This window comes from Mus musculus, chromosome 2 (assembly GCF_000001635.26).
Source record: "Mus musculus strain C57BL/6J chromosome 2, GRCm38.p6 C57BL/6J".
Taxonomy (NCBI): Eukaryota; Metazoa; Chordata; class Mammalia; order Rodentia; family Muridae; genus Mus; species Mus musculus.
In genome coordinates, this window is record NC_000068.7 from 127,496,925 (window position 1) to 127,512,916 (window position 15,992).

The following is a 15,992-nucleotide window of genomic DNA, read 5'->3' on the forward strand; positions in this document are numbered from 1 at the left end:
GAGCAGCGGCCAGAACTTCCTGTTGCTGGCTCTTCTGGCTTTGGCCCTGGAGCTCAATTACACTCCACTCTCCTCCTGGCTTCAACACAGTGCAGGGACTCCAGAACCCACCAGGCAGGTCCCAGGCCCTCCCCACCCCCCAAAAAGGGCCAGATCTGCAGCAGGGACAAGGTGAGATCCCTGCAGGGAGGGTGAGAGGGGACCAGGGTGGGGATGGAGGCCCTGAGTTGGCATTTTTAAGTTTGCGTTCGGAGACAATTAGGAGCTGAATTATTAAAGCGGCTCAAGGGAAGAAGCTGTTTTTAAGAAAGCATGACTAAGCAGGGCTCTCTCACAGCTGCGCACAGGATCGAAGGCGATCAATTGCCATAATGGCTGTAAATATTTACTCGGTAAAAAATGTGTGAGCCACCCACATACTCTACACTGGGGTCTGTATCACCTCCCCACCACCACCACCACCACCATCAAGTTTACCAAAGATGCACAGTTCCAGGCCCCTCCCCTCTCCCTACCTCCTCGGCAGCTAGACCAGTGCTATGTGAGATCTGTGGTGAGGGACCCTTATGGTACAAGGACTGGACCGGAGTGCAGGGTCACACACAGCTTGTCTGCAATAGCCTGATTGCAGTGGGACAGATGGTTGGATGGATGGATGGATGGATGGATGGATGGATGGATAGATAGATATTGTTAATCTCCTTTGTCCACAGTCCTAACCTATAAAATGGGCTAGTGATACCCACCTCAGTGCTTATTAGTACGCCCTGACACACGGCAGTGCAAGCTATGCTGGCCGGTGGTCTAGCAGGGCCACAGGTGGAGACAGATGCCTGGCACCATGGTCTTATCCCAAGGCTCGGGCTTAATTAAAACAGAATTTACTTACATCTCTATAGCATTCTCCCACCAGGAGCCCCTCCCCTTTTCCAAGTATGAGGCAGCTTGTGTGTGCTGGTCTAAGACTCAGCCTTGACCCAGGGCCATGGTGTCTCCTACCTGCTTATTGTGACCAATCCTGGTTAGTTTTTATTGACAACTGAACACAGCTCAGTCACCTGTTAAGAGGGAACCGCAACTGAGGAATCGGTTTTTGACCAGAGCTGCCTGTAGCTCTGTCTGAGAGAGACTGTCTTGACTGGTCAATGTGGGAGGCCCCAGCCCACCATGAACAGCACCATTCCTGGGCTGGTGGGCCTGGGCGCTAACAATCCAGTGATCTAACCAGCAGCTTTCCTCCACGTTCCTGCTTGGGTTCCCATCCCAGCATCCCTCAGGAATAGATCGTGACCTGGAAATGTAAGCTGAACAAACCCTTTCCTCTGGGGAAGGTTGGTTAGAATGTTTTATCACAGCAACAGAAGAGCAAACCAGGATGTGCGCCAAGTGCCCTGGCTGAATGCTACGGCTTCCTTAATCCTCACAACTGCAGGGGAGTTCTGTCTACCACCACTCTCCTTTCTTTAAGGTGAAAAAACAGGCTGAGAGATGAAAGGACTTGCTCTGGGTCACTTGGGTACAGCTCAAGGCCTCTCCAACCCTTTCTGGAAACCCTTGGGCTAACCCTAGGACCATCAACTCCCTACTCCCCCATCCTCCTCAGGGCTCCCCCTTTTCTCTCTCAGAGGGAACCCTTCTCTAGTCCACTTGCCTGAAGGCACATCTAGTGATTGGGCAGAAAGGGGTCCTGACCTCCATCTATGTCTGCAAGGATCTGCCCCCAGCAACCCCTGACGCCTGGTACAATGGGGCCCATACAGGCTAGGATGTATCTGTGTCAGGCAGGATCTCCAAGGATCCTTCCATCATGGGCTGACAGTGCTGCCACAACCGGCCCTGGTCTCCAACACACACAGGCGTACTTAACACTGAGCCTGTGAAAATAGGGAGCACGAATGTGTTTGTGTGTGTGTGCTCTTACACATGTCACTGCATGTGTTGCAATCTATTCTCGTCACCCCTCGCTCCCCACACACAGTGCTAAGTCTGCACACAGAGCTTTCCCGCTTCCCCACACATTCACCTCAACTTATTTCCTTGTGAGATCTGTGCTTAGAAATAGCTCAGCCACCCACTGTGCATCCGCCTCCCCTGGCAAGTGCTAAGGTGGAGCCCCTAGCTCTTTACCTGAGCCCGTTGGATTTCACAAGCTGGGACACCAGGCTGGGAGAGCTGTGCAGAGTAGAGGAAGAGCCCAGTGCTTAGTGTTCCCATACACACACACCCAACCTCAGACATCTCACATCAGTGCTGCAGGTCTGAGACCAAGGCCCGAGGAGTTGGGGGAGGGGTGAATGGAGACTGCTGCTATGTTTGGGCATTTCCCTAACACCAAATAAACTTGCAGAAGGAATATACAGGGACTTGAGATCCTCACAAAGGAAGGGCTAAAGGGATAAACAGTGCCTAAGTCCTTGTCTATGCCTTTCTCTGCCAAGGGGATTGCAACAGATGGGGAGCCTCTGTCTAGTACAACAACAACAAATTCCCCAACCACAGTCAGTTTCCAAACATGTATGGGCTAAGAAAGTAATCTGTCTGGTGAGGACTAAGGAAAGGATCTCCTGCCTCCTTTGTCCTTCTCAACCAGACTTAAGGTCCACTCTATCTATGCCAGACATTTGTGGAGTTGCTATGCAAGTATGAAATGTATGGGTGGGTAGACTGATGCATGAATGGATATATGGATGAGTGAATGTGTGGATAGATGGGTGGGTGGACACATGGCAGGAAAGACAGACAAACAGGTAGATGGATGAGTGAGTTGATGGACCAACCATTTCCTCTCTTAAACCTTAAGCTCTCCCCATGGAAGGTGGTACCAATGGCTGCTGATGGCATGGGTGTGGGTTCCAGTATCTGCCTGGCTCAGGACGAGCACTCAGCTCACTCCCCGTCTTTCTCACCATGGTCAGCCCCTCTCCCCAGCCACCAGAAGTGTTTAGGAGCCAGGCATCTCCCCATGCTGTTGGTCAACCCCTGTGTGTTGAGAACAGGAGATAATGGCTTCTTGGATCCCTATCTCATCCTTTCCTGCTTTCAGAGCAACCCAGGCTGCTGCTGGCTGCTGCCCTGGTTCCTGCAAATTCACCCTATCACTGTGCCCTTCTTGAAAGTTAGAGGCCGTGTGGCGTGTTCATGGAATTTTGTCCCCGTTGAACTAACCAGTACATCTGCTGCTGACATCTTCCATTCATCCAGCTGATCCCTGCCCCAGACCCAAGGTTCTGGTCACTGCTTAGGCCTGAGGGCCATTTGCTGACTGTGGGGGTGTGTGTGTGTGTTTGGGGGGGGGGGTGGCTGTGACTGTCACCAGCCTAACAATACCATGTGCTCTGCAGAGGGTCCATTTGTCTTCTGCAGCGCCCGGCCAGGAAGTGTCCCTCAGTCTTGCCCTGCTGCCTGTCATAAGCCGCCTGGCCAGGAAGTGTCCCTCAGTCTTGCCCTGCTGCCTGTCATAAGCCGGTTCCTAGAACTCTCTTTGACCTCCTGGATCATCAAGGGTTTTGAGCTGTAGTCTTTGGGCTTTAAACAAACAGACAAACAAACAACTCTCACCATTTCCTTCCATGTTGGAAAAGTCCATAGGTGTGACCCCTTTGTTTGCAATGGAGAATCCTTAAAACTAGCTTTTTTGAGCCTGCTGTGGTGGAGCACTTCTTTAATTCCAGTATGTAGGAGGCAGGGGCAGGTATATCTTTGTGAGTTTGAATCTAGCCTGGTCTATATAGTGAGCTCTAGGATATCCAGAGATACATAATAGAGAGATACTGTCTCCAAAAAAAGTAAATAAAAACAAACAAACAAACAAACAAACCCCCAACTACTCAGTCTTTCACATTATTTCCAAAAAAACAAGAGCCACGCATTTGGAAAGAGGATGCAATTAGTTCTCTCTGGTCTTCATTTTACCTCAGAGACACCTCCGTCTACGGGATGAATGTCAGAAGCTGACATATGTCCAGAGGAAGACTGTAAATGTAGATTTTCCTTTGCTCCCACCCTGACCCTTTCAACTCTATTCCCTCTCTGTCACCTGCGCCTGCCCAGTTATTCACACTGGAATGGGGAGTACTGCAAAGGCAACATCCGTCAAGGAGACCCACCCACCCCCTTGAAGCCTCTGGAGTAGCACAGGATGAGGCCACTGCCATTCTTACGAACACGGAGTCCTAATGACTAGCGTGAAGATTTCATACACAGCTAGGGGTGGGTGGACCGCCAACTGGAAGAGATGCTTAGTCTGTTCTTGGCTTGGCTCAGGGAATCGGGAACCAAGATGCATCCCGAGAGAGAGCTAGCAGCCCATAAGTGCCAGACCCTGTGCCTTTAATCCTCAAAGGTGTGAAGTGGATGTGCGTGGATGTGTCAGAAATTAACAGCTCATGTAAGATCTGTCCAAGAGGCTTGCTGCCCCAACCTCTTCTGCCCCCTGGTGGGCAGATGGAGAAATGCCTATTAAGTGAGCTGCTTTGGCAGGTGTTGGGAGTGGGGAGGGGCTTGGGATGTGTTGGTCCAGGGTGAGAGAGAGGGATGGATGGGGAGGTTGGAAAGGTTTAGGGGCGCTTTCCTGAGAGGTGCCCAGGCTCCGCTATCCATGAACATCTACCTAGGAACAGTAATTCAAGCCACCTCCTCGGCCACAATGGCTCTGCCTTTCCCCAGAGCAGCCCCAAACATGTTCTTGTTCCATTCTGGAACATTTGCTGTCTCCATTTCCTATCATTTCAAAGAATCTTCAAAACCTTCTACCTGAGAGGCAGAGACTGGGGCCACCTAGGACTGTACAGGCCAGGGAGGAGTCTGGGTCTGGGAAGGTGGGGATGATGCTGAGACCAGGTATTTAACACACCTTTGTAGAAAATCCCAGCCTACCCCATCAGTTAGTGCTCCAGCAAGCCCTTCCCCCTCTCCCCTTTATCTGGACTTACAGAGGAAGGAGACAGAATGGGCAGAGGTTGGAGCAGGAAGGAACCTGGACCCTGAAGCCTTATCAGCCCAGAAAACTCACATCTCTCTGAAGAAAGATGGCTTTAATGGGGTCCACCTCGCTAGAAAAAGCCTGGGAAAGGTTTGTCGGGTGCATAGAACAATGATGGAGCATGGGACCTCCCGGAATTCAGACAACAGCAGCTAGGGACAGGGCTACCAAGAGGCGAGAGATGAGAGGCGAGGTCAGCCTTCCCTGTGGAGGTCTGGAAGCTATAACACACACAACCACCCAGGCCTTGTGCCTGGTCAACAGAATGGGGAGAAATTACAATAGGTTGACTTTGAAAACTCACCCTCTCTATCCTTGGTCACAAATGAGGACACTAACTTGTCTGACACATGGAAGTAATCCCGCCTCAGTATTACAAAGTCAATTGCTTGCCCAGCCACCACTGTGGTTCTTTATAGACGCTGGTGGGGGTCCCAAAGAGCATGCTGCTGTGTCCATTTGATGCATAAATAAACTGAGGGACTTGCTCAGTGTCCAGCATTGGTATAAAACAGAGCCAACCCAGGAGCCCGCTCAACAAGGTGAAAGCAGAAAGCCGTGCATGGAGTGACTCCTTTCACACACACCCGATACGATCATCTCTATGACCTCATTTTTATATCCATTTCATCTTACAGATGAAGAAATGGATGCGGTGAGAGGCTGGAGCATGGCCTGGCAGATGGGGCTCTGTTTACAAACTGTGCAAATGAAGCCATCCAGTCTGCCCTCAGAATCACCTGACTTGCCAGGGAGAACTGGGTGTTGCTATGACTGGTACCCAGATGCACATTTCTAAAAGGCATTTTAGAAATTTCTTTTCTGTGGTAGAGAAGATGCCCTCATGAGTGGTCTGTTGTAGTCCCTGGCCTTTTCCCCATCATTTGTGTATAACTGAGCCATCTTGCTTGTGCCCTGTGTGTCCCAAGCTCTCCCTGAGTTTTCTTCTGATTGGAATCAGCTTTGCCATTTGGCTGGCATCCTCAATTAGGAGTTCAGTGGAACCTGGGTATGCACTTGCATCTATCTGTGTGGGGCGTATATTTAGGGCATCAGAATGATACTTGGACAATTCAGGTCAGATGGGTTCTAGGACAGGGGTAGACAGCTGTTGCTTTAGCTGACAGCCCTCCCTGGCCTCTGTTCTGCCCCTACCTTGCCTTGAGGAGCTCTGAGATGAGAGTCCGTACACAGGGCTCATCTCTCACTCTCTGGGCTCTTTGTATCTTTCCCTGTGAGTTTCAGCAGAAGTCCAAAGGGCAGCACAAAGGTATGACTCTGTAGGTCACACTAAGGAACCAGGGAGGTAGCCTTGCTCTGTGTCCTCCTTACAGCCTAGAAGAGTATCTTGGGAAAAGCTGATCTCTTTCCTCCCCATCTAAGCCTGAGGTGACCTGAGGGGAACTTGGGGATGTGAGACCAGGGTGAGGGGTCTAGCAGAGGGTCAAGGCAACGGCTGTGACTTCCCTGGTTGTTCATGGACATGGCCTGGATACCTGCTACCTCTCTGGAGCCAGAGAGCATGCCCTACAGAGTCCTTGTGCACCTGGGGAAAGAGAGCCAGGCTCATCTTCCAAGTTCTTCTCACTCCTGTCTTACCATTTTCTCATCACTCTGATGGTTTATGCTGTTATTTTTTTTTCCTACAGATTTGGAAATGGGCATTTCTTCCTATAAATGTTCTTTATGGGCTGGCGGAGTGTCTCCACCAGTAAAGAAAGGCACTTGCCAAATGAGTCTGGCTTCCTGAGTTTTATTCTTGTGTATCATTCATATGGAGGTGGAAGGAGGGAACAGACTCCAAAGAGCTGTCCTCTGGTCATTACACCCAAGTCACAAGCTGAGCATACATCCACCACCACCACCACCACCACCACCACCACCACCAACAACAACAACAACAACAGCAACAGCAACAACAACAACAACAACAACAACAACGATGTGCTATTTGCTAACCTGACAGCTCTTAAGTATGCCTGGCTCTTCTTTTTGTGGACACCCCACACTGGGCACAACAGGCTCCACCCCAAAGTGTGAGGTTGACAGCTTCAGTCTGGCTTGCTCACTGCTTAGCATGTCACCCCTCTGGGTCAATGACAGCTCCCTGAAGCAGAAGGCTGCTTTGTGTGTCACACGCCTATGAGAAGGTCCATCTTTGTTTTATGGATTTAATTATGTCTCTATGGGGAATCATGTGACTGCCTTAGCCTAGCTAGGTCCTTTTCCTCCAATAAGAGAATAGGAAAAAAGAGCCCGGGGGGGGGGGGTCCTGAGCTTCAAGGTCTGAAGCTCTTCACACCCCAGTTCTCAGATCCCCATCTGCAAGATTCCCTTCCCTTCTGGGTAGGAAGTGCCCCTGCCAGCCAGCAGGCCCTGCCAAGCTTGGATGAGAGGCAGAGAAGCAACAAAGACACAGCCTTCTGTGACGCGCCCCTCCTCCCACTTCCAGGCCGGATCTAGGCCTCCTGTCAAGTCTTCCCGGTGAGTGGACTTCTGAAGACTTTAAGAAGGCTGTCATTGACAAATATCCTCTATACACAGTCTCAATACACACTGCCCCCCTTATTTCCTCTCTCTCCTCTGCATGGCACAATAGGTCCATATTGGCTCTGATGGAAGAGGACTTCTCGGGGAGGGAGGGAGCTGGGGTTCAGTGAGGATAGGGGGGCCCACATGTGCCAGGCAGGGAGGGCTTTCTAGAGCAGTTAGGAGGGCTTGGGTCTATATCCACTATGGAGATCAGGATCCTGGCCACCCATCTCTTTCCAGGCTTATGAGTCTGGGAATCTTGGCTTAGCTTTCTGAGAGTAAGGGGTCCCTATGGGAATGTACAAGGCACAGAGCCTTTATCCCCAAAAGGAGGAGCTACAGTCCCCATCCCCAAATGACATCTTCCGGCACCTGGTATCCCTGTCCCAGCCAGGCAGCCCTCACCTCGAGCCAGGTTCCCTGAGATGAAGCGGAAGAAGAAGCTGATGATGTCTCCCAGGTGCTTCTTACAGCCATGCTGACACTCCTGCAGTCTTGGGTAGCAGCCCTTGCCACACTCAGACATGGTGCTGCCCGGGTCCTGGTTCTCTGGTGGCCTTTCCAAACCTAGGCTCAGCACCCTTCTTCAGGGAGGGCTTGCCCTCTCCACACCTGCTTCTAGCTTGTTTCTCTTTCAAATCTCTCTCTCTCTCTCTCTCTCTCTCTCTCTCTCTCTCTCTCTCTCTCTCTCTCGGTGTCTCTCTTAGTCTATCTCTTGGCCTGTTTCACTCTCTCCTGCTCTTAGGAAAGTGCCAGAGACTGAACAGCCCCTCAGTCCAGGATCTGCTTTGTCTCCCTGAGCCTGCCTGGTACCTGCATTTATCTCCTCAACCTCCAGGACCCAGGAGCTCACTGTTCCCCCAAATAAGTGTCAGCAGCTGTAAAAAGCCCAGATGGGGGTGAGCATTGCTCTGGCACCTCGGGAGGAGGTGGCACCCAGTGCGACTTGCCGCTCAGGGTGTGAACCTCACAGGCCCAGGGACTTTCCACAGCCTGTTCCCACCCTGCCCCAGCCTTTGGCCTCCTCTTGACTCCTGGCTTCTACTTATTACCTAGAGCCCCATCCTCCCTGCGTGTCTGAGAAGTAGCAAACAGAGAGAGGAAGTGGTCTCTCTCATGAGGAGAGGGAACAGCCAAGAGCATGCTGGAGCAGGAACCAGACTCCCCACTCCCTTTACTGCACACTTGGTAAATGCCAGACAGCTTGCTGAGGTCCTCTGGTCACCAACGAGGCACCCAGTCCCCTCTCTGCGTTTACTTGTAGACATCAGGGTTTGTCAGAGGGAGGGATATGTTCAGTAAGAAGCCGCTATTCTAGGGCTAGGGGTGCAGCTGACTTAGTAGAATGCTCACCTGACATGCAAGAAGCCCTTGGTTCAACCCTCAGCAAAAACTTGTGGCCAACACCTTAATCCCGCTATGCAGGGATTGGAGACAAAAGGATCAGAAGTTCAAGGTCAGCCCCAGCGGCATTGCAAGTTTGAGGCCAACCTGGAACATACGAAGCAAAACAGAAAAACAGTGCCATTCTCCCGTGTTCCTTGCAGTCAACTTGGCTTAGTTCTGGCTAGTGAAATGTAAACAGCCTTCTAGAACTTTCTGTGCTCACCTTGCTCTACTGACACCATTGGCCGAACTTTCTCCTCCCAGGTGTCTTTCCCTTTCTTTTGCCTAGGACGATCCCAGAACGGCTAGAGCGGAAGTAACCACTTTGCAACTGAGAAGGAACAGGCCAAAGAGCAGAGTTTGAGATATTTTGCAATCACTTCCTAACTCAAATGCAGCCACTGTTGCTCAGGGCTTCTGTTCCATACAGAGGTAGGCAAGTCAAACCGCCTCCTCTAAAGCAGAAGTGAACTCGTGTGGGTTGCACACTCTGCCAGGTGAAGAAACTGCAGGATTTGGTGACACTTGCTGTGTACCTGGCCACGTCTGCTGCTCTGAGCTATTTACTGAGCACACACAAAGGCTGTGCAGCAGGGCCAGCAGGCAGCTCAGGCCTTGTGTCTATTAACCCAGTGTTTGCAGCAACCGTAGCAAATGTGTCTAAGGCAAGTTGTGACACCTTCTGGGTCCATGCAGGTCCCGACAAGAGTTTCCAGAAAACATGCTTTTTTGGCAATAGTCTCTTTCCCTCTGCACACAGCTAGTTGCAGGCTACTGAGCTATTTGTGGAGATAGATTGAAGTCTGTAGGTGCTGGGTAGCTGTGGGCCCTGAGCTACCCCTCCCCAGGAACTGGGAATCTATTGCTGGCCTCAGGCCTAGAGGGTTGTGTGTGTGTCTCTATCATCAGGTGTGCTGATGTGGGTGAGACCTAAGCCAGGGTGTGGGGTGGACAGGTAGGCAGGCAGCTCAGCCCTTGATGCTTCTGCCTCCCTTTCGACCACACTGAATTTCTGTCTGAGGGAAATCACATGTGACTGACAGGGTGGCAGGAAAGGTGACACCAAGCCGTGTGGCAAGGGCGGTGGGAAGGGACATCTTCCCCATCCTTGTGGCACGGAGAGGAGAATGTTCTCTACGGGTGCTTCTTACGCTGCCCGGGAGGAGCGGTGGCCGGAGGAAACCTTTCCCATTGATCATGGACTATGGTTAACCATGGGGTCAGGTGTCAGGGAGGTGGAAGGGGACATAGTCGGAGAAGGACCTACTGGGGCATGCATCCTTTCTAATGGCTTTTGAGAGGGTGCCAGGGCTGGGCAGGTGCCTGACAGCCCAGCAGCCAGGTGGCCTCTCTTCCTAGCCATGGCAGCACCTGCCCATAAACAAAGTACCATTTATCCTATTTGACTTACATTGTTACTCAGCATTCAGGCGCCTCCCCTTCTTGGCTACCCTGACCGCATGTTGTCATGTGCACAGTTAGCCAGCAGGTGGCAGACAAGCTCAGCTGTAGCCTTCAATGGCAGACAAGGGCCACTCTTGATGAGCCCCTGGTTTCAGACCCTCCAGCACTCCCGTTGCTCTGCATACCACACTCAGAGGTCACATTCGTCACTGTCATTAATCAAAGAGCTTGTTCCACATCCTGTTTTTTCCCCCTCTCCCAACTCCTGGCACCACTGGGACAGTAGAGATGCCTACTAAAGACAGGGAAAGGTTGGAAGCAGCTATAAGATGGATTCAGTCACGACCATACACAGGTCACAGTACTAACACGATCTACCTCTCTGTTCAGAAGGTGACCCAGGGGTCAGATGAATCCAGCAGGTGGTCCTTCAAGCACTCTACCTACTCAGTGCTTTTCTTGTCTCCATTTGAGAGAATTGAGACTCTAGAGGTAGAAGCTCCAAGGGGAGACGTCCAAGGGGCTATTGCCCTAAAGCCTAAGATGGTCACCTGGCCCCTTTGGGCTGCTCTTATCAATTAGAAAGGGCCAGCTGATAAGAGCCAGGTAGGTCATAGACTGGTCCTGGGGGTAGCTTACAGAGTGGCAAGGACAGTGTTTCAGCTCAGTGGTGTCTCTGGGGCTCCTAATAACACTCCTCAATGGGGATTACGGTCGCTTCCTAGGCAAGACCACAGACAGTGTAGACCTCTAAAGAGTGAAGGTTTGGTTTGCACTGTTGAGAACTCTTTGGATTGGATTAAAGATGGCCACTCCACGCTGCAGCCTGAGGTTCAGGGAGTCCATAAGTCCTTTCTTGAATCTGAACTGAGCCTGTGACTTGAATGGCTGATGAACCTGTGAGTCCACACTTCCGGAGGGCGGGGAGCACAGCCTTGGTTCCATGAATGGTGGGGTTGTGTGACTCAGAAGCTGCGTAGTGTGACAGCTGGGATGTAGGCTTTGTCACACTGTGGTTCCCTGTTCCTCTAGAGTTTCTGTGACTTTCCCCACACCCAGGGTCTCAGTTTTTTGCTTAACTCAGGACCCCAAGCCATTTTGGAAGGATTTTATTCTAACTTAGATAATTAAAGAAACCCAAATCTCTCTGACTTCCAGGAGAGGCAGACTTGAGAAGCAAGTCTGTCCAGTCGGTGGCTTCAGCTGAAACCACGCCTCCTTCAGAAGGCACTCTGCCAGGAAGGGCCACCCACAGAGAAGGCCAGAGTCACAGCTCTGGCACACTGAGATGTTCCTAGGGTCCTGGGCTGAGAATGGCTGTTTCTGGGTGGGGAGTCAAGCTGCCTGCCTTGCCCCCACCATCCGGACCTGTGCATCTTAAAGACCCTGCTACTGGCCCCCTGCTACCTCCCAGGGCACAGCCACAGCTGGACCAGTTCTTGCAACCCCACCTTGAGGTCCCTGAGTCTTGCCCATTCTGTGTTGAGATCCCGACTCACTCAAGTCTTGGGGACGCCATGCTGGGCCTTGACCTATACTTTCAGCAATCCCAGATACCTGTTTTTCTGATTCTGGGGCTGAATGGAAAAACCCCAACAAGGGCAGTGTCTGGGCTGCTGGACTGAACAGGCACCCAGTGCTCAGGATACCGTGGCAGGCCTCTCGGGACATGTGATGGAGATCCCCTGAATGGCGCTTATTGTTCTGTGCACCCAGAGCCTGAGAAGCAGACGCATCAACCACAGTGTGGCATTTCACATGCACACAAAATTGCCAGTGTGGCCACACCAACGGAGTCCTCCTTGGGGGACATAGATGGACGTGTTCCGACTGAGTTGCTGAAGCTCAGGAGCTCACCCCAGGGAATCAGGGAATATGGGATCTTCACTCCTGATTCTCTGGAGTCCCTGGAGGTGGGCTGCAGCTTCTGATTCACACAGCTTAAAGTGGCTTGCTTCCCATCAGCCATACCTCCTCTCAGTGTTTGGTAACTTTTGATAAACATGTCCATCCATGCAAATACAGGCTGGGCTGGGCTGCTGGGTACTCTCCTGGCCTTACCCTGTACTGTGTACTTCTGAAGGGAGTGACTAGGAAAGGGCTCTGGCTTCTAAGAAGCCACCCTGAATGGGATGTGAACACACCCTGCTTTCTCTTGGACTCAGTGCACCCAGTGCACCATGACATTGCCATCAGAGGTGTATAGTCCCAGCCAGAGCCACCATTGCCCAGTGCCTTGTGGGTCAGAGTGGCAATTATAGAGGAGAACAGAGGCCTGGACTATAGCTGCCATATTCTATCTGTTCAGGGAAACTCAAGATGACAGATATGGGGGAGGTGGGACTCTGAGTTGGAAGGGGACAGAAAGTTGAGCCACCTTGGTTGGAGCTGAGTCCTGTGGACACACTTAGAGGCCACACCAGAGTGCTACAGCTCTTGGAGCCCACTCTGGTGGACAATGGGAAACATTTTCACGTGAGTGCAAACCACACATGTTCTGCCACCTGCAAGACATTAGAACAGCGGGGGCCCAGGAAGGTGCCCCACATGTGTTAGTGCTTCCACGGGAAAGGTTCAGAGACAAAAGTCAGGGGTGGGTCAGTTCCGTTGGTGGAATGGAATCCAGCTAAGAGCAAGTCAGAATAGGCTTTGCCAATAAAGATGAGGTCTTAGGATGCAGCAACCTTGTCCCTTCATGTACACACATGCTCAGGCCCCTGTGCTTGCTCTCTCTCCTCCATTCAGGAATACTGGCTAACCCAGGAGTCTAGGAACACTGACTGTACCCATTGTCTGTCAAGGAGACTAAGGCTCCCTGGAGATCACACAGCAAGACTGTGTGGCTTACGAAAACACACAAAGCATCTCTTCCGGCTAAGCGTGTACCTCTTCCTGGTGATGGATTCTCATACAAGCCTCTATGCCATCAAAAAACATATGTGATATAGGCAGAGATCTTGCAACTGATCCTGGGATGCTGGCATGGGATTGCACTTCCACATGCATGGCATATGTACATGTGTGTGTATGCACACTCATGTGCAAAGGTGTGAGTATGTGCATGAGAGAGAGAGAGAGAGACTGCAGGGGCTCTGTGAGGTTATCTCTGCATTTTCTGTGCTACCATTCCTCGTAAACACCCCAGATAGCTGTGAAGAAGCACAGCACAGTTATTGGTGCTAGCCTCACTCCCATGCCATGAACACCCCAGAATGCCAGCCTCAGTCTCTGGGTACATGGGGCAAGAACCCGGAGGTACTAGATCTGCCCTGTGGGTAGGTCCAGGGCCCTTTTCTATGGAGGACTTAGAAAGGATTCATAGATGTTCAAGATAGCTCTGCCAGTGAGTGCTGGGTGAGGTACAGCCTGCCTCCTCAACCTCCAGCCTGCCTCTCTCTCCCAGGCTCTCTCTGGAAAACCTGTGTACGGTTCTGGTCTGCTGTCCCCATGTCCTGTACTAGAGCTCTGGTATTAGCGAAGGGAGAATGTGAATGAATGAAGACATGTTTCCCAACAGAGGTGGAGGCAGTATGGCCCAAGGTGGCCTCAGAGAAGACAGAGCTCAGCGTGATCTCTCTGCCCCCGGTCACTCTTGTCCTACCTGAGCCTTGTGGGGCAGCACTGGACAGGATCCACTTGATTAAGCAGCAACGCATCAGGGCCTGGCGGGTGAACCGTGGCCTTTGCCACTTGATGCTTTCCCTCTTGCTCAGTGGTATGCGCCCAGGATCTCCCAGGAGGTTGCCATCTGATGCCTTCACGGCTTCCTGCAGAGGAATGGAGGGAGGATTCATAAGCTCAGGCTCACGGGAGGGACCTCCAGAAGGTCCTATCGGCCACTCTGATATCCTGGGTGAGGCCAGTCCTAACCCTCCCAGGAACCTGCTCTGCGAGCTGCAGCAGTGCTGGCTGGAAGACCCCCTTCAGCCCCACCCCTTGAGCCTTGAGGTCCCCCCCATCCCTCATGGTTTCTTTCTGTCCTGCACTCAGGCTCTGGCATAGGGCGGGGCCCCAGAAGAAGCGTCCTAGGAAAGCAAGGCCATAAGTGAGCCCAGACTTGTTCGTCTTAAGCTCTTTCTCTCCCCCACAGCCCCCCACCAGCCTGGCTGACACAGCTGAATAGCTCCTGAGAGAACTCACTGAAGCCTAGAGAAGAGAGAGGTGATATCTTGAGGTAAGTGCGCTTCCTTTCTCCCAGTAAGGGCCTTGCATGGCCTTGACTGGAAGCGAGCCTGACAGTGAATGCAAATCTCTGTGACCACCTAAAGCAGCCTGCCCCGTGGCCATCTGGCCAGCTAATTAGGGGAACGGAGTGGGGTGGGGGGTGTTGAGAGACAGTGGGGCCTAAATTTGAGTAGGTGTGAATCGGAAAAGGTCAGCCTGGAGCCACTGTGGAACAATCAGAGCAGAGAGGTTTGTTTGCCTATGGCAATGCTGGCTTCAGTCCTGTCAATCAAACTGTCTGCCATCATTAGTCCCTAGTGGTGGCAGGGTAGCTCCTGGCTGGGCAGGCTGCAGTCAGCCATGACAGCCCTCTAGGCATCTGGTTTGCTTCATCTGTGTCCTGTGTCCACCAGCACATCAATGGAACAGGCATGTCTGGCTCTCAGTTGTCACCTCATATGCTCCAGTAACAACCCCTGCCTTTCCCTTCTCCAGGGTTCACTTGGTAGTGAGGAACATTGGTGTGGAGGGAAGGGATGCCAGGGATGGGGAAGGAGGCATCTCCCTACACGTATTGTGCATACACACTTGCATACTTGAACACACCTGTGTGTACACATGCATACATACACACAGGCACATGCTCCCACACACCCTGCCCTGGCTGAGTCAGAGGCACCTTCTACATTTTTAAGCATCTCATTCAGGAAAGGAATGGCTTTGATGGATAAAATCTGTATATTGGTCAAGGGGTAGGGGTAGGGTGGGTCGGGCAGCTGGTCCTTCGTTATCTCATGAATTCATTGCTGAAGACTCTGAATGTTGGGGTGGGGAAAGGTGGGAGCAGAAGCTGAGATGGACCTCAGAGCTTCAATGCCATTAGCAGGGGCGCTTCATTAGAAGCCCACCTTCACCCTACTCCCACTCACAGTGCTGACACCAGTAGATTTTGTCTCAAACCCTAGGCAGGTGTGACAGACCCTGTAATCCCCCAGGGTAGACTGAGACCCAGAAGTGCGTGTTACACACTGTCTTGACACACTCCTGTGAGGTGGGTCACACCATCTTTTTTACAGGTAAGGAAACTAAGTCCCCGAAGAGTGTGGGGACACGATACACAGTGGTGTGGCATTCTGACTCCAAACCAGATAATCTTAATCACAGGCTTCCAAACTGGCTGTTTATGGATCCTGGTCCCTGGAGAGATTTCAGAAGGTGGGTGTTGGAGTCCATTAACCAGATCTACAATCTCCCGAAGTAATTGTTTATGAACGCCCTGGGCTAAGGGGGCCTAGTGCCATTTTTCTCCCTGGTAGAGAGTCAGGGTGATATCTAGATACCTGCACTGGCTTCCTCTACCTGGCAGAATGGCCAGAACTCTCAGTTTGAGCCCCTCGAGGCAAGGGTTGTGACATTTTCCCTTCCTGAGGTAGCAGAGATCTCTGAAGAGAAAGAAGAGCAGAGAAAAGGGATCCTGCCCATAGTCCCTCAGAAGAGTCAAGCCTGTGGCCTGGGCCCATCCCAT

General features: G+C 51.8%; 1 protein-coding gene and 1 long non-coding RNA gene across 5 annotated transcripts in view; one reads left to right on the forward strand and one right to left on the reverse strand.

The window, feature by feature from the left end:
* The window catches only part of Kcnip3 (Kv channel interacting protein 3, calsenilin), a 65,597-nt gene that overhangs the window by 40,427 nt on the left and 9,178 nt on the right, over positions 1-15,992 (reverse strand). For 3 of the 4 annotated variants that reach the window (NR_110989.1, NM_001291005.1, NM_019789.4), the window contains exon 2: positions 13,905-14,070. Coding sequence is in view for 3 of the 4 variants with exons in the window: in NM_001291005.1 (NP_001277934.1) it covers positions 13,905-14,070 (166 nt within the window). In the remaining variant the exon portion in view is untranslated. Of the gene's footprint in view, positions 1-7,918; positions 13,855-13,904; positions 14,071-15,992 lie in introns of those variants that run through there. The other variant, XM_011239710.3, reaches the window with a different exon arrangement.
* Gm35478 overlaps positions 7,255-15,992 on the forward strand; it is a 29,517-nt gene continuing 20,779 nt past the window's right edge. Inside the window, exons 1-2 of the long non-coding RNA XR_003953902.1 lie at positions 7,255-7,465; positions 14,394-14,477. This is a non-coding gene — a long non-coding RNA (predicted gene, 35478). The remainder of the gene's footprint in view (positions 7,466-14,393; positions 14,478-15,992) is intronic.